Source organism: Daphnia pulex, chromosome 7 (assembly GCF_021134715.1).
Source record: "Daphnia pulex isolate KAP4 chromosome 7, ASM2113471v1".
Taxonomy (NCBI): Eukaryota; Metazoa; Arthropoda; class Branchiopoda; order Diplostraca; family Daphniidae; genus Daphnia; species Daphnia pulex.
Window position 1 is genome coordinate 2,705,128 of NC_060023.1, and position 21,781 is coordinate 2,726,908.

A 21,781-nucleotide genomic window follows, 5' to 3' on the forward strand; every position below is an offset into this window, starting at 1 on the left:
CATCAGCCCACTCTCACTCCTTCTTACATACTAAAACATTAAGACTTAATTTTAATTAGTGGTTAACTATAGATGCAGAGCATGGACAATGTGAATCGGAAATTATGATTTGAAGTGAATGAACAAATAAATATTAGTTATATGAACAGTAGAACTGAAATAGTGAAAGTGATGGCCAATAAGATTTCGAAAATCGACGATTAGCTTCCGCGGGCACTTCTGGGTAGTGGGCACATGGGTTACAATTAGGATGAATTTTAGCAGAATGAATTATATAAAATATATAACCCATATAAATTATATAGTAATAACCTGTTATCTCAAACTAGGGCAATTTAACGTAAAAGGGAAGTTACGTTCCACAGAAAATGCTTTCATGTCATCTTTATTTCTCAGGAGTTACAAAAAATTCACTTAAAGGTTAAAATCAAATCGCTATATTCTGCATTTTTCAATAACCAAGAACACAAAATCTATGCCTTAATAGACAGCGCTGCTATAATTTGGATAAGTTATACGTTCCGTATCATCATTTTTAAATTCTAGAATCAATTCCCAATTGTTACGACGAGCGATTGTGTACCAATCGTAAACATTGTGAAGAGTAACTTTTTCACAACACCAGAAGTTTACTTTTGCAAGAGGATTGTCGTCATTTATTAGTAAGTCTAATCCCTGCTTTGTCACTAAATTACAGCGTATTAAACGTAGTACCTGAAGATTTTTTAAGATGCCATTTTTCATAGCTTCTTGTAAAAAATCGTCGGTGAGTGCGTTACAATCTGATATGACAACTTTTTCTAGTGAAGGACAAGATAACAAAGCAAATAGAATGTCATTCGAAAGGTTGTATCCGCAAAGTATAAACTGAAGATTCTCAAAAATCACTCGCCCTTTTTCTTTCCGCAATTGAATTACCTCGGTTTCAAACAAGGCACTTAAACTTTCGCAATGCTTTTGGAAAATCAGTGAGTTTAAATTGGGACAAAATTTGACAATGGTCCAAATGTCGACTTCAAAGTGCGGAAGGTGGAGAACTTTTAATGAATTTCCGACGACCTTTAGCACTGGAGCAATGCCCATGTCGAAAGTAATTTCATCTCCTCTTGAGCGTTTGTGCCAAGTGATGTCTAGCATTCGTAGGATCTTCAAATTCGTTAAGCAAAACAAATCAGAGTCTGTTAACCCCTTCTTAACAACAATAGTGAGATCGAGAAGCCCAGGGCAACATTCTACTACTAACCCAAAATTACCTTTTCTATATAAAGCAGCAGGATGCATTTTTAGACGAAGGAGAGGCAATTTTACAATTTTGGGTTGAACTCTCGCAGCTGACTTAACCACTTCTACTAAAACATCAAAGATATTTCGATTTTCGATGACCTGTAAGGCTGAAAAATGCTGAAGAGCCATTTAGGTTCCTTTTTTCGTCACGGAACGACAGAAAATCAACAACTGTCGAAGTGTGTTGTTTAGCTCGCTTGATTGGAGAATTAACCATTCAATGCCAGTGTCCGTCACTCTGGAACAATAATTTACATCCAATACCCTACAAAATAACAAAAACAACAGTCAATAATGAACCATATTCCTACAAAAATTGAAATCAGGATAAATTTAAATACCTTAAATTTTTACACCATGTCCCTATGATTTTTAAACAAGAGTCTCCCACATTTGTTTTTTGCATGACTAACACTTGCAGTTTTTCAAGTTTTCTGAAATTTAAGTATTGCTCATTGTAGTTGCTATAGCGGCACAAACTGGGAATAATTAATTGCTGAAGCTCGGGGGTAATGAGAAACCCAATGTTGAAATTTTTCAATTTCTTTTCTTGAGGGAATGAACAGATGATCTCCTCCAACAAAACGGTAGCTAAAGTAGGATTTAAAATTTTTGCAAAATAAAAATATGTAAGCAATACTGCAATAGGCATTCAATTAATATGGAATTCAAATTACTGAATTAATTAAAATTTAAAAAGTTACCGTAATCTCAACTTACGTATTTTGTGAAACGGATTGTTGTCGGCTTCGCCATAAGATATTTCTGAAATGGAACATGAACTACCCTTCTCCAATTTAGGAGAAGGCCTATAAATATGTTCTAAATTATCTTGTATGACATAAAGACACTGTGAATAAAGTGAGAAGACAGGCGATACTTCAGGCATGCTCTACTGGTATTAAAAAATTTGAGAAATAAAAATAGTAATCAAAGATTCGTTTGACCAACACAACGAGAAAATCAGTGCGTCAAAGCAATGAAAGACAACTGAAGAACACAAGTATTATTCAGAGTAGCCTTCTTTATCCGTTTTGTCGTCGTTATTCCTTTCAACGTTTCTCGACGCATTTCTCCGAAAAGGTTAGACGTTATATAACGAGTTTCCATCAATTATTTGTCAAGGTCAATCTGCCCCAATTTAGCAAATCGATAGCTTCTTCTTTAAACTTGGTTGAGAAACTTTCGCCTCTGCGATTTGTTTCGAAGTTTTGAAGAACTCGAGTGGAACCTGCTCTTGCGTCGATTGTAGTGGCAGTTGCCCGATACCCAAGCCGTGTGGCCGCCCGCCGCCTCTGCCTGATGAGCCGTGACCCATCGGTTCCCATGTATGGTGTCTCTTTCGTCATGTTGATGGTCTTCCTCGCAGTTTCCGGCACCTTCTTGGTGACTTTTGTCTGGAAGTGGCACGTGGGCCGAGTCGGTAAAAGTCACGTTATCATCGCCTTATCGACTGTGACGACACTTTCGTTGGCCCCAAAAAATTCACGACTCATGGGGGCACCAAAGATTTGGTCAAAAAATGGACAATCAAATCATATCCATTGTTTTTTTTGTTTGCTGAGTTATCATCTGAATGATGAAGAAGAAATCAAATTACGAAAATGTGATCGTCTCGCGTGTTTGATGTGTCTGGTGTCGCGGTTCTCCATGCTCTCGACTCGATGCTTTTTGGGAGGTAAATAAAACTAAGAATAAAAATTCAATGATAATATGGGAGCTTAAATAGTAAAGTTAATATAATCTGTTCTAAATGTGTGAAATATCAGTTCTTGACTAGTATTTACCATGTAATTGCCCTATTGATGCATGGTAGTTTGCACTGTATGCTGTAAAACCTTTTTGTTTTGTGCAGATTTGAGCCCAGAATCAGCCATCATAACAACAAGATGTGCTGAGTAGTCACAGTCTGTCTGTCTCACCTGCCACCCATCAACAATCTTATAGTGTCATTGCTTGGGTAATTATTTTTATGTTACTTTTATCAACCTGTAACCCGCTAGATTTTTCCTCATGCACATCATGATGCCTAAATGCAGTGTATCACATGGGGATCTTCAATTATACTGTTATTTAATACTAATAAGGGTTAACCCATACTGTTTCGTACTTGTTGTTTCTGTCAATATTTTTTAGAAAACCCATTTTATAAATTTTAATTCAGATAAATAACATCCCTTTTCATTGGAGCAATTACCGTATTTCTTCTTCCCCTTTCTTTAAATTTTCTCGTGTATGCCCATACGAGTGTGGGTGTATTCACGAGGACCCCCTTTTCTTCTATCCCGTCTGGTGTTATTTAACTCTTCATCAGCGGATGGATGGAGGCATGGAGCAACTGTGGATGTATTTCCCAGCAGGCCTAAAAGTAGGAAAACATTGATCTCTATTCTTCCTTATTGACAGTTTTTGGTGGGGTTGATTATAATTCCTTACGTAGTCACGTAGTATGTTTATTCCTAAGTTAGGCGGTTGATGCGGTTGGCTGCAACTGTTTTATTCTCTCTCCGTTTTGTTTTTTCTCAGTCAGGACTCAGGATTCACTAAAAATCTCATTTTTCGAACGACTGCAGATCAGGCTTGTTCTTGTACCTCACGACTTCATCTGTGAGTAAACCATCACATTCGAAAATGTTTGAACTTTAAACACTTCAAGCAAAGTGCAAACAAGACAATTTTGAATATTTTGACGAAGAGTGACTTTCCGCCACTCCGGCACCTGCACCTCGTATAAAACTATTTTTCATGCAACCAAATATAACATTTGAAATAAGGCTGTCAGTGAGCCAGTTTAACCGTCGGCGTCGGTCCATATCAAGCGGGCTGCGGGCCACATCAAACCGCCATCAGCTGTAATGATTTCGCGGTGTTTTCCGCTGTTTTTTTTCGATAAAAAACATTGAATTTATTGCGAGGCAGAGCGGGTTTGGTGCAAAACCGCCTCTCGCTGTCAGCTTTACACCCAAATTTGATCGAACTTCTTTATGTCGTCTTAACCAATGATATGCGTGCCCGTATTTTTTTTTCTAGTGCTAATTAGATGTTACATAAATTTCCTTGCAGTTAAAATAAATTGTTAAAGACAATAGGGAACGGTTGGGTAAGTCATCAGTTGCCGTACCAGTTACCACAATGAATTATGAGAACAACACAGAAATTATTTTATTAACTGACTCCTTTATTCTCCAGAACACAAATAAACACTTATTGGAGCTCGCCTCATTCACACACGGACGAAAAAATTAGTTCACTACTCTAAATTTTTCAATACCGGTTACTAAGAACACAAAACTTGTGCGTTAATAGCTAGCGCTGCTATAACTTGCATAAGTTGTACGTTCAGTTTCATCATTCTCAAACTCTAAAAATAATTCCCAATTGTTACGACGAGCGATTTTGTACCAATCATAAACATTGCGAAGAGTGACTTTTTCACAAAAAGAGCAGATTATTTCTGCAAGACGATTGCCATTTATTAATAGTGCATCTAATCCCTGCTTTGTCACTAAATTACAGCGTATTAAATATAGTACCTGAAGATTTTTTAAGATGCCATTTTTCATGGCTTCTTGTAAAAATTCGTCGGTGAGTGCGTTACAATAAGATATGTCAACTTCTTCTAGTAAAGGACAAGATAACAAAGCAAATAGAATGTCATTTGAAAGGTTGAAGCCGCATTCTAAAATCTTAAGGTCCCCAAAAATAACTCGTCCTTTTTCATTGCGTAATTGAATCACTTCGTTTTCAGACAAGGCACTTAAACTTTCGCAATGCTTTTCGAAAATTAGTGAGGTTAAATTGGGACAAAATTTTACAATGGTCCAAATGTCGACTTCGAAGTGCAGAAGGTCGAGAACTTTCAATGAATTTCCGACAACTTTTAGCACTGGAGCAATGCCCATGTCGAAGGTAATTTCATCTCCTCTAGATCTGTTTAAGTCTCCTAAGATCGGTTTAAGTCCTAAGATTCTGAGTAATCGGAAGTTCTTCAAATTTGTTAAACAAAACAAATCAGAGTCTGTTAATCCCTTCTTAACAACAATAGTGAGATCGAGAAGCCCTGGGCAACATCCTACTACCAACCCGAAATTCCCTTTTCGATATAAACCAGCAGGACGGATTTTCAGACGAAGGAAAGGGAATTTTATAATTTGGGGTCGACTTTGAACTCTCGCCGCTGACTTAACCACTTCTACTAAAACATCAAAGATATTTCGATTTTCGATGACCTGTAAGGCTGAAAAATGGTGTAGAGCCATTTTGGTTCCTTTTTTCGTCACGAAACGACACAAAATCAACAACTGTCGAAGTGTGCTGCGCAGCTCACTTGATTGGAGAATTAACCATTCAATACCAGTGTCCGTCACTCTGGAGCAATAATTTACATCCAATACCCTAGATTTATTAAATAAAAAGAAAAATAACAGTCAGTCAATAAACCATATTCCCATGCAAACTGAAACTAGAATAAATTTTTTAAAAATACCTTAAATTTTTACACCATGTCCCTATGATTTTTAAACAAGAGTCTCCCACATTTGTTTTTTGCATGACTAACACTTGTAGTTTCTCAAGTCTTCTGAAATTCAGGTATTGCTCATTGTAGTTACTATAGCGGCATAAATTGGGAATAATTAATTTTTTAAGCTCGGGGGTAATGAGAAACCCAATGTTGAAATTTTTTAATTTCTTTTCTCTAGGGAATGAACAGATGATCTCCTCCAACAAAATGGTTGCTAAAGTATGGTTCAGAATTTTTTAGAAATAAAAATATGTATAAGCAATATTAGGCATTCAATTATGCAATGCAAATCACTCTTTAAAATAGTCGCCGTAATCTCAACTTACGTATTTTGTGAAACGAATTGTTGTCGGATTCGCCTTCAGTTGTTTCTGAGATGGAACATGAACTACCCGTCTCCGGTTTGGGAGTAGGCCTATATATATGTTCTAAATTATCTTGTATGACACAAAGACACTGTGAATAAAGTGAACACACAGGCGATACTTCAGGCATCCTCTACTAATATAAAATAAATGCAAGATATCAAAATAGTAATCAAAGATTCGTTTGACTAACACAGCGCGACAGTCAGTGCGTCGAAGCAATGAATGACAACTGAAGAACACAAGTATTTTTCAGCCATCTCTGGCCGTTTTTTCGTCGTTTTCCTCTTCAACGTTTCTGACGATTTTCTCAGACTAAAGACGTCGCTTGAGAGATTCCGTTTCTTGCTCAAACAGTCTCCGGCTAAATACGATTTTGGCTATGCGGTATAAAGTGCGATTATTTTTACGTCAACTTTGGCAACAACGAAAACCGCAACGGTGACAAAACAAAAGGACAATCAGGGACAATATTATGTTGTTCTCCCTGAGTCATCTTTGCTGTTGGTGGCTATTCCGCGCTACGTCGCAGATGTTAAATATATGAGGGAAACTATTCAAGCCGGCAGATAAACCAGGCTATATGCGCAGACGGAATACAAACCAGCATTCAGCGTTCAGCTCACTTGCAAACATACGCAAAAATTAAGATTTTTTTCCCCATTATAATGTTTAATCTAGATTTATGGCATCGACGACAGTGTGAATAAAGCACTATGCCATAATTAGAAGTGAACGAATAAATAAATTGTGTAGTTATTTAAAAATTTGAACTGAAATAATTAAGTTGGCCACTAATAAGATATCTCTTCACGACAATCAGCTTCTAGGCAAATGCTTGTAAATTACTATGCCTTACCACAATGAATTTATTTACTTATTATGTTTGAAAATTGGGGCAATATGACGTAAAAGGGAATTTGAGATAAACATCACAGAAATGTTTTCATGTCATCTTTATATTTCTCCAGAACACAAGAAATTCAATAAATGACGTAAAAGCAAGTTCGCTGCTCTGCATTTTTCAGTAACTAAGAACACAAATCTTTAGCGTTAATAGTTAGCGTTGCTATAACTTGCATAAGTTATACGTTCAGTATCCAAATTCTCAAACTCTAAAATCAATTCCCAATTGTAAAGATGGGCGATTTTATACCAATCATAAACATTATCTTTGGTTACTTTTTCACAATAAGAGAAAATTATTTCTGCAAGAGGATTGCCGTCATTGATCAGTAGTGCGTCTAATCCCTGCTTTGTCACTAAATTACAGGCTGTTAAATATAGTACCTGAAGATTTTTAAAGATGCCAATTTTCATGGCTTCTTGTAAAAAATCGTCGGTGAGTGCGTTACAATCTGATATATCAACTTCCTCTAGTAAAGGACAAGATAACAAAGCAAATAGAATGTCATTTGAAAGGTTGAAGCCGCAATCTAGAAACTGAAGATCCTCAAAAATAACTCGCCCTTTTTCTTTCCGCAATTGAATTACCTCGTTTTCAGACAAGGCACTTAAACTTTCGCAATGCTTTTGGAAAATTAGTGAGATTAAATTGGGACAATATTTGACAATGGTCCAAATGTCAACTTCAAAGTACGGAAGGTTGAGAACTTTTAATGAATTTCCGATCACCTTAAGCGATGGAGCAATGCCCATGTCGAAGGTGATTTCATCTCCTCTAGAGCGTTTGAGCCCTGTCATGATGAGTAATCGAAGATTCTTCAAATTCGTTAAGCAAAACAAATCAGAGTCTGTTAATCCCTTCTTAACAACAATAGTGAGATCGAGAAGCCCAGGGCAACATCCTAGTACTAACCCAAGATCACCTTTTCTATATAAACCAAGAGGACGGATTCTTAGTCGAAAGAAAGGGAATTTTACAATTTGGGGTTGGGGTTGAATTCTCGCCGCTGACTTAACCACTTCTACTAAAACATCAAAGATATTTCGATTTTCGATGACCTGTAAGGCTGGAAAATGCTGTAGAGCCATTTTGGTTCCTTTTTTCGTCACGGAACGACAGGAAATCAACAACTGTTGAAGTGTGTTGCGCAACTCACTTGATTGGAGAATTAACCATTCGATGCCAGTGTCCGTCACTCTGGAGCAATAATTTACATCCAATACCCTACAAAATTACAAAAACAACAGTCAAAAATATACCATATTCCCATGAAAAGTGAAACCAGAATAAATTTTAAATACCTTAAATTTTTACACCACTTCCCTATGATTTTTAAACAAGAGTCTCCCGCATTTGTTTTTTTCATGACTAACACTTGCAGTTTTTCAAGTTTTCTGAAATTCAGGTATTGCTCATTCTGGTTGCTATAGCGACACAAATTGGGAATAATTAATTTTCGAAGCTCGGGGGTAATGAGAAACCCAATGTTGAAATTTTTCAATTTCTTTTCTTGAGGGAATGAACAGATGATCTCCTCCAACAAAACGGTAGCTAAAGTAGGATTTAAAATTTTTGCAAAATAAAAACATGATGTAAAGATTAGGCAATTGCTCATTAAAAAGTCGCCGTAATCTCGACTTACGTATTTTGTGAAACGGATTGTTGTCGGATTCGCCTTCTTCAGTTGTTTCTGAGATGGAACATGAACTACCCGTCTCCAATTTCCTTCGCTTATTGACACTTTTAACTTTGGGAGTAGGCCTATAAATATGTTCTAAATTGTCTTGTATGGTATAAAGACAATGTGAATAAAGTGAAAAGACAGCCGATACATTAGGCATCTTCTACTGCTGGTATTAAAAATTGCGAGAAATAAAAAATTAAAATGTTGATCAAAGATTCGTTTGACTAACACAACGCGACACTCAGTGCGTCTAAGCGATGAATGCCATCTGAAGAGCAACTATATTATTCAGCATATCCGTTTTTTCGTCGTTTTCCCCTTCAACGTTTCTCGACGCTTTCTCCGAAAAGGTTAGACGTTGTTTGCGAGATTCCACCCATTATTTGTCTAAGTCAAACTGCGCCAACTCCCAACTTAACAAATCGACGGCTTCTTGAAAGGGGGAGAAACTTTCGCCTCTACGGGTTTCGCCCCGATCACAAAATTGCCTGTTGCTCGCGCTGGTGCCTCAATCTCTTCAAATTGCAATTTACCTTTTTTTTCCTAGTTCATTACTAGACCATTAGATGTTAATTAACATATTATCTGAACTCTGCTTATACGTTACATACCAATTTGCAGAAATAATGTAAAATTTGACACCAGTGCTGCGAATTGAGATTGATGAGAGTGAGATTCTTTTCAGATCTTTTTATATATGATTTATTATCAAAGGATGTACAGAAATAGACTCTATATAGGGCTCAATAGCGTTATAATCCCGAAATCTATAAACTAATTAATTTTTTGTCATTACAAACGGATTTATTTTTAATCACAAGAGCTTCGCGCGATGCGACATTAGAGCTCGTCGAATTCCCTCATAAAACGGTTGATAGGGTAAATGGAAACGTAAAGCAGCCAACAACTTCTTGGGCGACTTTTAATTCATACCGCATGTTGTAAGTTGCGTTCTTTGAAATAAAAAAATTAGAACAATATTTAAAAAACCAACTTGAACAGAACAAATTCACTCCAGCCTTATACTATATACCTGCATGTCTCCGTTAACACCCAGCCATATTTCATTAAACAACAATTTGATATTGAAAGTGTAACTGGCTGCAGGAACAGGGCAAGTAGAGACCGGAAGAGAAATCAAATCCGGATAGTTGACCATATAATAGCACAGGTCAAGTTGGCTGGATAGAAGTAAAAGTGAGATTGTACAAATAGTTAAAACGTTCATCCACCCGTTATTGTATAAATGACATTTTAAAATAAAATTCCTATATTACCAGCTGCCTGAAATTCCGTCTAGACAAGGAACTATGGCATTGTCCGATTCTCGCCTGATAAGTTTCATGAGCATCACACCCTCGGGTGTGGGTTGCGAGCTTCTGGCCGTCACAGACAACTCGATCGATCCACCGGGCACAAGTGTTATTTCATCGCTATTAGTCGATTGTCCACTGAACGCAATCGAAGTTCCCCCTGTTTTTCCAAGAAAATGAATTAATTTACATGCAGCATAAAGCGCACAATATAAAAGAGCGAGTCGGTGTGCTGCGTAAAATGTCTCTTACCGCAATCCAAAATGGTGTGAGAGCACCATGTTGGGGTGGCAACCAAATACACAAATAGAAGAGCAAATTTAGCAAATAAGGAAAATGCTGGGCGTTTCATTCCGGATAGATTGAAATCTTTTAGTGGACGCACGAGCCGAACACACAGCACAGTTGAATGTTTGACACGTTTACCTTCAGACCATCATTCAACCTAACAATCAGACAGACGAAAATCTGACAAACATTTGCTCTGCCCCTCGTCAAAGATAAAATTTTCTCTGCCCTCAAAAAGGATAAGACAAATGACGGAAGAGTCAACAAACAAGCCAAAAATTGATATCGATTTGACGCACTGAAAATGTGAAAAAGTTCTGAAATGTTTTTGGTGTACAGCGTCACGTTACCGACTGGCATAGATTTTGTCGTGATCGCCTTCGTGATTAAACATTTTAATCTAGACTAACAGTTTATTTTTCGATTTTAATTTATCGCAAGGTTGCATGAAATTACGAATTTATTATGCTATACTTTTCTTAAACTTCTTTTCGGACGAAGCTGAAAGAAACCGGAAGAAATAAACGACTGTGGCACCAAGAGAGATATCTGCAATAGACGCGCAATTATTCAATTCAATAACAATTAATAGAACAGGAATCATTGCGGTAAAACGCGACCAAAACCGATCGTTATAAGCGCAACAGTATTATTGTTCTGATAAGAAGGAAAACCCAAATTTGAGCATACAAAGTCATTGTATGATATCAAGCTGATGTTTACTGAGTACGTTGAGTGTTCTGTGCACGCGCACTACTTGGCAATTGTCGTACCGCGCCTGATGGTATTATCTTCATTATTTTATCTTTGCATAGGGTAATAGTTTGTTTCTATGTCATGTTTAGTCATCAAGCACTGCATCGATGAAGAAGGCAAGAACGAGGAAGTCTGCTAATAATAACATTTTTAAAACCACCATATTTGATGCATTTCACCTTAATGACATGCACGACATGATGGGTTAATGATATTTACAGCACACTCGATTTTAGATTACAGCGTTTTACACGCAAATAAGATCCAGTATTAAGATTTATTATTCTTAGCATTTTTAAAATGACATTAGATTAATAAGAAATCAAAGCTCAGCAAGTAATATTTTTTTTTTCAAAACGGAAAGTCTAGATGGCAACCAGCGTGTATTGCAGATCGAGACAGCCCAAAATGGTTTCATTGGCGAAGCCTAGGTTAGCAACAACTTCGGTGCGCGTGTTGTAGTCACCCTATTTATGCGCGGATCGAGAAATAATAATTAGCGAAATAGTTGCGCTCTTTTCATTAATAAAGAGGATCATATATGCTTTTGATCACTTACGTTAACTCCTCCGTCAATGGCAAGCCATTCAGAAGTGAAGGTGACGTAAGCCGAAGGATTGTAGTAGACGCTAGCAGCGAGTGGGCAGGAGCAGGACACGTCGTTCGGGAATAAAGTGCAAACGTATTCTGGGTAGGTTGCAATCGCAGTGCACAGTTCAATTGTGCTACATTTTTGGGATCAAATTTTTAATGGGCGTGAGTCGTAATGTGTATAATATTTTAACTGTAAATTTTTATGAAACTTACCAGGTGCCAGCGATTCCGTTCAGGCAGGGAACTTCGTAGTTGTCGGTGGTACGGGTCGTAACTTTTCGAACTTGCAAGTTATCTTCAGCAGTGGCTTCAATCAGAGTTGTAGTCTATGTGAACGTATGTTATAGCTATTATAATTGTGATGATGACAGATGATAATCGAATATAAAACACACATTTCAATTGTATTGATTTAGTGAGTGTGCGATTTACCGTCAAATCCATGAAGAGCCTGCCAGGAACTGGGGTCTGATCTTGAAGAACGTCTCCAGCAAAAGAAATGGGGGATCCAGCAGGACCTAAATGACATTTAGAGTTAAATATTAAAGTCGTTTAGCCCGGATGATTGTATTCGTAAATATGTTAAATGTATTCGAAACTTTTGGAAAGCAGCAAGAATTCAACATACCACAGTCCTGAAGCCCCTTCTTCCTAACGATGACGCTAGAGGAAACGACTGCCACCAAAAGAGCTGCAACAACCAAGAATTTCATTTTTATAGAATAATTCTTATATATTACCGAAAGTCTATTAGTCGACAAAAACGCGGAACAGGAGCGACTAATATCATTCAAAGCGGAACTGGTGTTATTTATACGGGTTCTTATATGGCTATCATTCTCATGAGACGTCAGAATTCACCTCAAAAACCTTTCAAGTTTCCTGTTCACTCTGTGTTGGTTCACGTAGTCCTATTAAATTATGCGTTTTGTTTAAATAGATTTATCTTTGTTGTTTGTTATTTCAGTGGTTCCATCACGCGGGCATCAGTTAAAGAGGACTATATACAAATCAACTCCATGCCACTTTTGTTTGAACTGTGTGGGTTATATGGTGCGATACATAAATACGATATCTCTTCCGTTATCTATACACTTAACTGTCGAGCCCCGCTGAGTCGATCATGGGTTCGTTTTGAGTAATTTTTTTTTACTGGATTACCTTTATTTCGACGTGAACTGCTGGGCGCTATTCTCTGGGTTCGGTGTCTAAGGCCAATAAATAATATGTCAATTTGGGGTGTTTATATACATGTTACTTACCAATGTACGTCATTGAATAAGTTAGATAAGGTATACGTATGTGAGAAAGAATAAGTAATATACGTAACTGTTTACAATAAAAATCCAGCCCAAAAATATTTATTAACGTAACGGTAACACTAATCACGATGTGTGCAGGTGCAGCACCGTAAAACAAATTACTACATTATTACATTTTACAATTTTACATTATTTACGCACGTTGTAATATTTATAATTACAGATAAATTCATGTACAGAAAAAATGTTGAATGTTTACATTTTTTGGTTGCTGTGAATTGTGTCAATAAAGATATGGAAGCGCTTGAAGCATTCATGGCAGTATAGTTTATTAGTTTGGGGCATACGTTTCACGAAACAATTTATATTTTAGCCACCCTTCATTGGGCTTCTTTATGATGTCTTAAGTAACCAATGGTATAAGAGCTCGAAATGTGTAATCAGCAGAACATCAATACTTATACCAATCGTACCTAACTCTCCTAAACTAGCAGTCAAAATTGGAGTATTTGTATGAGATAAAACAAAAAACTAGATATAGCTTGCTGAGGACCATTTTGACGTCAGTATAGCGGTATAAAAGGACGGCTGTGATACTTCATTATTCGTACTAGCTCACGACAGATCAACTCTCGTTGTAATTTGCCAAGTCGACTAAAAAAAAACGAAATGAAATTCTTGATTGTTGCAGCTCTCCTGGTGGCGACCGTTTCGGCCAAGTCGGTGAAAATCACAAGTCTCACCAACTGCGGTAATTTCATTCATTTTCTTTCTTAGTTAAATAGGTTAATATAAATACGATGTTATTTCTTTCATTGCGCAGGAGGTCCTGGAGCTCCCATTACTTTCTCCGGATCGATCCTGACTGATCCAGTACCAGTTCCCGGTCAAATGAAGATGGATTTGACGGTAAATAAAATAAACAATCCAACATGTCTTTGTAAATCGCATGATGTAAATCGCATCATAATTATTAGAAGGTGCTTTTACTAAATCTTCTATTTTTAACATATTATTCATGTATAGACTGTCGCGGCTGTTGCAGCAACTGCTGGCGATGGACTCCAAGTCCGCAAAGTTACCACCCGCACCGCCGACAACTTCGAGGTTCCTTGCTTGAACGGCATTGCTGGCACTTGGTAAGAAAACAACAAATAACATTCCTAATATAAGCTCATAACTTGTCATCTAATGTTTGTATTCGTTTTTGCGTTCTACCAACCAAATCAAAAGCACGGTTGATTTGTGCACTGCTCTTACCACCTACCCCGAATACATCTGCTCCATCTTCCCTCCCGATCTCCCATGCTCCTGCCCCATCGCCGCTGGTACCTACAACGCTCCCGATGCTTTCGTGACATTCGACGCCGAATGGCTCGCCATCAACGGAGGAGTTAACGTAAGCGATTCGAATATTTCATTCGCCTTCTCTTGATACTTAACTTTATTTGCTGCTTATTTGGTTATAAATGATTCTGATTTTATAGGGTGATTACACCACCCGCACTGAAGTTGTCTCTGCCCTTGGAGCACCCAACGAGCTCGTCTTGGGCTGCATTGATTTGGCCTACACTTTGGTGGCTGCTTAAATATAACTTTAACTTGACACACCCGAGACAGTATTTTTTTTAAAGTTGCATTGATGCACCCTTTGTTGATGCTCATCATTTACTGAGTGACAAACGTTGACAAATAAACAAACATTTAATTTCATCTCTGCTGTGTTAACATATCTGTTGACGGATAAAGCTTCATTGTTTCATTTTGGGTGAAATATAATTATCGACAAATTAATAATGGATGTCCAAAAAGGAGTTGAAATTTTTCTCCTGGCAACAGCCAAAAAGATATGTACTGACCGCAACATTGGCAACATCTTAGAAACACGGTGAATCATTTGACTAAATTATTTTCCAGTGGTTTCGACAGATTCAACAAATGTATCCACAACATTTGTTACATATGCGACTAGTGGAAAAATCAGATTGATGGCTGGGGTCATTTATCTGGCATTCTTTCGCCTGATTCACTCATCTGTGCCGGAAGTATTCTTGCTCCGGCCAAGGCTTGTATATTCTACTGCAAAAGCTTATCATGTTTCCTGTTTATTGTCGTTTATTGCTTATAGCTGGTTCAAGCAATACGATGTTCTAAAACCTGTTTTGAAAAACTTTGTCTTAACTTCGGGGTGCCGACATGAGACATCAGTGGGGGTAAAACAGGACTAGATATTTAGAAATCAATGTCAACGCCATCTATTGTGTGAACTAATATGTGGGTCTGCATGACGCAATTTATAGAGAGCAGATACGTTAAACATCTTTTCTCATTTCTAAGTGTATAGCTGTCCAGCAGCCCTACTGGGCCACATCTTGGATTCGTTTTGGTAAATTCTTCAAGTTTACACACATAAAGCTATAACTGCTGGAACCGTACAATTTAACGAGTATATGCTGCAACAGCCTATCATGTTTACTGTTGATTCCCGAGTTGATCCAGCAGGGACAACGTTCATCATTACTGAGTTTTGTACAATAATTTATCTTGGCTGTTGTTACTTCAGTGGTTGCCGGCATCAGACATCAGTGCAGGGGAAAAAAACAGGACTAGATATTTACAAATCTCATGCGCCACATTTTATTTGAACTGGGTAGGTGACGCGATATACGACAGATACGATCTTATGCCCTACATTTGGGGTAAATAATAATAATCATAAAAAAAAAGACTGCAATATCTTTATTTGAATGTCGATTGGGATTCCCTACCGTTGTTGTGTTAACTACAAACACCGTCATCTCTGATAAGGTGCAGATGAACAAGAGATAGGCTATACCACACTATTAACAAGGACAATAATCCACCACTAAATAAGGATTTGACATGACACTCTGTGAGTACAGCCATAAAAAATTGGGTGAATCGAGCACTTATATTTTAAATTATTCAGCGCACAACAAACTAGCTTGAAGCATTTCAGCTATATAACGGCAGGAACCATAGACTATACGTTTAGCAGCGAACAAACTCCTATTTTGACCATTCAAAATTTGAGTTGACTTGTCTATCATGTATTATAATACAATGTGGTAAATGTATCTATGTCTATATCAGCAGATCAGCCACTATATCTCTCTCAAGCCCTGTGAAATGGGAAAATTTGTGAAAGATAAAGTGTAACCGAAAAAAACAGGTTTTGCTATACGACAATTTTTGTCCGGCGTATATGTATAAAAGGAGGGTTGCGATCTACCCACATTACGTACTAGCACTTATTCCGCAAATTTTGTCAAGTCTACACACAGTCAACTAAACAACAAAATGAAATTCTTGATTGTTGCAGCTCTTCTGGTGGCGACCGTTTCGGCCAAGTCGGTGAAAATCAATAGTCTCACCAACTGCGGTAATTTCTTTCATTTGTTTAGTTAGACGTATACGTATTGTTATACTTAAAAAATGAACTACGAAATTAGAAATTATTATAATTTTTTTTTTCTTTGTGCAGGAGGTCCTGGAGCTCCCATTACTTTCTCCGGATCGATCCTCACCGATCCCGTAGCGGTCCCCGGTCAAATGTTGATGGATTTGACGGTATAGAATAATTGAAAACAAACGTTGCTTCGAATCATATTATAACCACTAAAGAAATGTTTGTAATATAAATTGACGGTTGTTTAAAAACATTATTCTCATGTTTAGACTGTGGCGGGTGTTGCAGCGACCGCTGGCGATGGACTGATGGTGCGCAAAGTGACCACACGTACCGCCGACAACTACCAAGTTCCTTGCTTCAACGGCATTTCTGGCACATGGTAAGTGAACGAAACGTTCCTATAGATCATAACTTGCCAGTTGCAACACAGCATTAATTTTTGCCTGTGTTTTTTGTTTTGCGTTCTTAATTGTAACGAAATAAAAGCACGGTTAATTTTTGCGATGCCCTCGTCACCTATCCTGACGCTGTCTGCTCCATCTTCCCGCCCGGTGTTGCATGCTCTTGCCCAGTCGAGGCTGGCACTTATCACGCTCCCGATGCCTTCGTGACTTTCGAAGCCGACTGGCTGGCCATCAACGGAGGAGTCGCTGTAAGCCGTTGGAGCATTTAATTATATATTCCCTGCTGATTGCTGGTGATTATCACGTTTTACTATAATCCTATTGTCTTGATACAGGGCGATTACACAAGCCGCACTCAAATCATTTCGTCCCTTGGAGCACCCAACGAACTCATATTGGGTTGCATTGATGTATCCTTCACTTTGTTTGCTGCTTAAATGCAGCCGTACAACGCCAACAACATGCAGCATTACCCGGCCATATCCAAGACTAATATTTTTCAGGATCGCTTCGATATAATACACCCTAATTGTTTATGTAGCCTTCATTTACTACAAGTAACTAATAAACAATGATAAATGTCGTCTCTGTGAAAATCAATTCGACATTTTTAACCACTGTAGACACGAAACAATATTTATTCTTTTCACTTTTAGTTCTGGGCATATTTTTTTTTTTTTTTTATTGATTTGTCTACTATAAGTGAAACGAAGTTTTGCATCGGCTAATAGAAAACTACACATTGTATTTGACATAAGGTTACCGGAGTTTGGCCAAGCAAAATTTATATTCAAAACTTTAGTTACGTGCGAATAACGGGGAGGGGGAAAAAATCAAAGGACTTTGTCATTGAGATACGAATTATACGCTACCCAACGAATATACATTTTGTTTCGTACGGATCTAATAGATATCAAAAGCTCTTTTAGATATTTGTAAATGTAGCGGACGCGCAATAAATGAACTGTCGATTAGAAAAAGGGATGAACTTAATTGGTGGGATGAAACAGACGAAACATTTCATTATTGCGATGGCCTTTAATCTTCTTCACTGTCAGAATCACCTCCGGTTTCCCAATATCTGCCTCCTTTGCCTTTTCCTTCGGCTCCACCTCCGGAACTTGCGGAACCTTTTGTTCCTTCAACTCCACCAGTTTTCGTTGCCGCATCAGAAGCCCCGACGGCAGGAGCTTCGGGAGTGACTCCAGGTCTAACATATGGAGCTGCCGAGTCAACTACAGAAGGAACTGGTACTTCGACAACAGGAATAGCAATGACAGTGGCAGGAGCCGCAACGGCAATTGCAGAAGCTTCAACAACAATTGCAGAGGCTTCAACATCAGCAGTCGCAGGAGCCGCAACTGCAGTTGCAGAAGCTGAAACGGCAGTTGCAGATGCCTCAACTGCCGTTCCAGAATAATTTTCAACGGCAGTTGCAGGAGCTTCAACTGCAGTTGCAGAAGCTGAAACAACAGGAGTAGCAACGACAGTGACAGGAGCTGAATCCACACCAGGAATGGCATCAACAGAAGAAATGGAATCAACGGCGGCTGGTGCTACTTCAGCAGCGGAGCTAACACCATCAGTCTCGATAAGAATAACCAGATCGACAGGGATGCTGACGGCGGCAGCTTCGGTAACGGCCGTGGCGGATGCAGAGTCACCTGTGCTGATGGAAGTACTTGCTCCGGCCGAGGCTTCCACTGATGCAACCGGCGCTTTTTCGACCGCGTTAGAGCTCTCAGACACGGTCTCGACAGTCGATTCGTGATGGTAAACAGGATCAAATTCAACTTTAATTACTTCTAAAGTGACTCGGAAATCCCGAGTATTGTCAACGTACACCACTTTTTTCGAACTGGTGACTGGGACTTCGATGGCTTTGGCTGGACTTTCTTTTTCAACAGTTTCAGAAACAGCGCTGCTGGTAGCGGCAGATACTGTTGCGGATGCATCGGTTGCAGCGGAACTTGCTTCTGCCGTCGCCACAGCGACGGTTTCCGGTGCGGCAACTGCTTCCGCAATTTGGACGATTTCAACTAGTTCAACAACGGGAGTCTCAACTTCGGCAGGTGGAATTTCTTCCGCTTTTATTTCGACGATTTCAACAACCGGAGCCTCCACAAGGTCGGAGGCAGATGAAAGTTCTTCCAGGATTGCTTCGGCCGCAGTGACCTCCGCGGTCCTCTGGTTGCGATTAGTGAGATCCCCGAATAACAGCAGATCGATCACTGGCTTCGATTTTCCCGCATCGTTGCTGTCCGTTTTGACGGAATGTGCGAGTGTCTTTGGTTTAATTGATTTCCAGTAAGTATTCCTGTGCGAATCAAACGTTTGCTTATGTATAAGAATTAGTTAATTTTTAAAAAATGAAATTTAATGTAAGAACTGACGTGTAACGTGGAGAAGTAGAAGCTCCACTGTCGACAGCCCGTTTCTTCCCTTCGGAGACAACAACAGGAGTTTGAACTACCCGGGCTCGTTTATTCAGAATAAAATTGGTAAGAAATCCGAGAGGTTGATCAACTCGATGATTGTTTCTATTATAAGAAGCGATAAACATTATTCCGTCAGCAAATGAAAGGATATTAAAAAATAATTTTATTCTAGACTAATGACCTGATAAAGTCGTTAAATTTGTCTTTTTTAATACTGTATTAACCTTGTGAGGGAGACTGGCGCCGAATGGATAACGGAGATGCACGCGATTGTGGCAATTAGCAAGAGGAATACAAACGACTTCATTTCTCCAGCTGCTACTTGGACCGAATGTGACGATCAACTCTCACAGTCTAACCTTTTTAAGAGTAAAAGTCACTGGTTTTATTCGACACAACTCTGATTTTAGATATGCGGCGCATACGTGCTGTATATACGAACCTGGCGACTGTGGCGCGTAAGTCAACTTTCAGACATCTGAAAGCGTTAGAGAGCAATTGTCCGATTACTGAACTATGGAGCAAAATAAAAAAATCCGAAAACTATTATACCGGTTCACTCTGATAAGTCAAACCGATGCCAAGCTTATAACCGGATAAAAATACAACATAGGCGATCCGCTATAGTATAGTCGTCGAAGAAAGTGAAAGGAAAAATGTGAACCTGTAATCGAGGCACAGTCGTCTAGGGAAAGTGGATTTCCCACTTATCGGCAGTTTTTCGACCTGCGAGCTGAACGATTTTTCGCTTTTTCTTGTTTTTCACTTTTAAAAATACTATCTGAAAAAAATAAAGTTGTTGTTTGTGTTAGAGTTACTGTGTGTATCATTCAGTTTCAATCAAATGTATGAAGCTTGCTACCACCTTAAATGGATTGTTGGCGTTTGCTTTGTTAGAGAAAACATTGTAGCTAATTAGCTAACAGTCTAACACTTCAAGGACTTCGTCTGATATTCAAGTTTAAAAACGGTTATTATTTACAATTTTTTTTTAAGTCTTAAGCGTGAAAACACACTTGGACTATACGCAGATAGCAAAATAAATTTAACGAGAAACGTAAAACCTTATATTTCCAGGAGTTGCAGCTCATGTCGACATTTCTCCTCTACCACCTTTCTCCATTAATATTATGTTCACTTTCTCGCCCGTTCCAACTTCCACCAATACATGTTTTTCCACATGCCGTTCCTCTTGATATATTATAGCTAGATGTGTATAATTTTATATCTTTCTATCGAATCTCGATCTTTTTTCGTTAATATAAGAATAACTTCATGCAGGGATGTTGATCTAGCTCGATCTAGCTTATCGGGATCTGGTTTGGTATTCTTTCTGCTGAAAATTTTTTTGCTTTCATGGCAACGCCAATCCTGTTCTAGAAAATTTAATTAGTAGTGTAACACGATAGAAATACCCAGAAAATGATTGCAAAAAATTGACTAAACACTTTTTTTGTGTGTATGATGGCGTCAGGTTCGTGCCAGGCACGTCGCTTTCTCCCAGTTTTTTTTTTCAGACCTTTTGCCGGTGTTACAAGTGTTGCGCAAACAAAGGTGTAGTAGTGTCTGCGTGATAATTATGTCGCTGTATAGACCACATGATGGCTGGACGTATATGACATGCGAGTGACATTAATAATCGCTATTATAAGTCCTTATTCAAAATTTGAATTCAGAAAAAAATATTTAATTGAGGGCCAGGAATTCGAAAGAGCAATGATAACATTTCAACGTGATACTCAAACGCAGGCAATTAGTTGCGGCACTGACGCTGCTGAATAGATAGAATAACGCAACGTTTCGCTTCCGCTATTTATATTGCGTTATATTGCATCATATAATAAAAGAGAAAACAAGTTTATTCGTTTTCAAATCGTCAGGGTAACTGCTGGACGCTTTTTATTCTGTTGTGCCGAGCCGAATTTAAGGAAAAGTGAAACTAACGAGGAAAGTGGTCATACGTCCGTCTATTCGAGTTTTCGTTCCGGCATCAATGACAACATTTGAAAAATTCTATTTCCAGCAATTTTTTTTTCACGCCTCCCTTGGTGGTTCGTTAACTAAATTTTAATATCGATATTATTGAATTGATCCAATTTAAACGAATTTATTCCATTTTTCGTTAATTTCAAGGTTAATTTAAATAATTTTTTTTTATTAATTTCATTTGGGTTTATTTTTATTTTATTTTCAGACTGAGCGATAGCACAAGAATCTTGGACATAGATGGCGATAGTTGGTTCTGATTGAAATTGGATCAATCGATTGGAATTAGCGCTTGAGTTTAGTCCTCAGATGACAAAGTTCGGAATTTATTTTAAATTAACGTATTATCACTGTGTTCTCGTTTGACATCGACTGAAAGAGTTCCCATTTAATCCAATAATGTTCAATTAACTTATTGCTGATTTTACGTCGGAGCCTTATTCTTTTATAGATCTATTAATCCGTCGTTTTTGCAAGTTAGCATTTTCATCCCGATGTCTATATAAGGCCACAACTCCGCTCATTGATCACTTTCAAATTTTTCG

General features: G+C 38.2%; 8 protein-coding genes across 9 annotated transcripts; 2 read left to right on the top strand and 6 right to left on the bottom strand.

Moving 5' to 3' along the window:
- Nucleotides 1-1,413: 1,413 nt before the first annotated feature.
- Nucleotides 1,414-2,255, bottom strand: LOC124197570. The gene is made up of 3 exons (XM_046593086.1): nt 2,005-2,255; nt 1,626-1,875; nt 1,414-1,549 (listed from the first exon to the last, which is right to left on the bottom strand). The coding sequence occupies exons 1-3, from the start codon at nt 2,171-2,173 to the stop codon at nt 1,414-1,416; spliced, it is 555 nt and encodes a 184-aa protein (XP_046449042.1). The 5' UTR covers nt 2,174-2,255.
- Nucleotides 2,256-4,461: 2,206 nt separating this feature from the next.
- On the bottom strand, nt 4,462-6,377 carry LOC124197678 (dynein regulatory complex subunit 6-like). Its single transcript, XM_046593210.1, has 3 exons — nt 6,133-6,377; nt 5,771-6,020; nt 4,462-5,679 (listed from the first exon to the last, which is right to left on the bottom strand). The coding sequence occupies exons 1-3, from the start codon at nt 6,299-6,301 to the stop codon at nt 4,584-4,586; spliced, it is 1,515 nt and encodes a 504-aa protein (XP_046449166.1). The 5' UTR covers nt 6,302-6,377; the 3' UTR covers nt 4,462-4,583.
- Nucleotides 6,378-6,642: 265 nt separating this feature from the next.
- On the bottom strand, nt 6,643-9,040 carry LOC124197778. 2 transcript variants are annotated; one of them, XM_046593324.1, is made up of 3 exons: nt 8,721-9,040; nt 8,380-8,629; nt 6,643-8,275 (listed from the first exon to the last, which is right to left on the bottom strand). In XM_046593324.1, exons 1-3 carry the CDS (start codon nt 8,917-8,919, stop codon nt 7,225-7,227), a joined length of 1,500 nt encoding a protein of 499 aa, XP_046449280.1. In that variant the 5' UTR covers nt 8,920-9,040; the 3' UTR covers nt 6,643-7,224. The 2 variants fall into 2 exon arrangements, with proteins under 2 accessions (XP_046449280.1, XP_046449279.1); XM_046593323.1 differs by having other exon boundaries at nt 6,643-8,302.
- Nucleotides 9,041-9,448: 408 nt separating this feature from the next.
- LOC124197780 lies at nt 9,449-10,540 on the bottom strand. The gene is made up of 4 exons (XM_046593325.1): nt 10,328-10,540; nt 10,040-10,235; nt 9,796-9,943; nt 9,449-9,715 (listed from the first exon to the last, which is right to left on the bottom strand). Exons 1-4 carry the CDS (start codon nt 10,425-10,427, stop codon nt 9,623-9,625), a joined length of 537 nt encoding a protein of 178 aa, XP_046449281.1. The 5' UTR covers nt 10,428-10,540; the 3' UTR covers nt 9,449-9,622.
- An 842-nt stretch (nt 10,541-11,382) lies between these two features.
- LOC124197391 lies at nt 11,383-12,493 on the bottom strand. The gene is made up of 5 exons (XM_046592831.1): nt 12,342-12,493; nt 12,146-12,231; nt 11,927-12,039; nt 11,679-11,844; nt 11,383-11,586 (listed from the first exon to the last, which is right to left on the bottom strand). Exons 1-5 carry the CDS (start codon nt 12,424-12,426, stop codon nt 11,485-11,487), a joined length of 552 nt encoding a protein of 183 aa, XP_046448787.1. The 5' UTR covers nt 12,427-12,493; the 3' UTR covers nt 11,383-11,484.
- Nucleotides 12,494-13,542: 1,049 nt separating this feature from the next.
- LOC124198885 (ganglioside GM2 activator-like) lies at nt 13,543-14,688 on the top strand. Its single transcript, XM_046594951.1, has 5 exons — nt 13,543-13,726; nt 13,799-13,884; nt 14,002-14,114; nt 14,209-14,374; nt 14,463-14,688. Exons 1-5 carry the CDS (start codon nt 13,645-13,647, stop codon nt 14,562-14,564), a joined length of 549 nt encoding a protein of 182 aa, XP_046450907.1. The 5' UTR covers nt 13,543-13,644; the 3' UTR covers nt 14,565-14,688.
- Nucleotides 14,689-16,218: 1,530 nt separating this feature from the next.
- Nucleotides 16,219-17,395, top strand: LOC124198886 (ganglioside GM2 activator-like). The gene is made up of 5 exons (XM_046594952.1): nt 16,219-16,378; nt 16,481-16,566; nt 16,675-16,787; nt 16,895-17,060; nt 17,148-17,395. Exons 1-5 carry the CDS (start codon nt 16,297-16,299, stop codon nt 17,247-17,249), a joined length of 549 nt encoding a protein of 182 aa, XP_046450908.1. The 5' UTR covers nt 16,219-16,296; the 3' UTR covers nt 17,250-17,395.
- A 142-nt stretch (nt 17,396-17,537) lies between these two features.
- LOC124198881 (fibrous sheath CABYR-binding protein-like) lies at nt 17,538-19,643 on the bottom strand. The gene is made up of 3 exons (XM_046594948.1): nt 19,475-19,643; nt 19,206-19,352; nt 17,538-19,129 (listed from the first exon to the last, which is right to left on the bottom strand). Exons 1-3 carry the CDS (start codon nt 19,555-19,557, stop codon nt 17,851-17,853), a joined length of 1,509 nt encoding a protein of 502 aa, XP_046450904.1. The 5' UTR covers nt 19,558-19,643; the 3' UTR covers nt 17,538-17,850.
- Between the last annotated feature and the right edge of the window lie 2,138 nt (nt 19,644-21,781).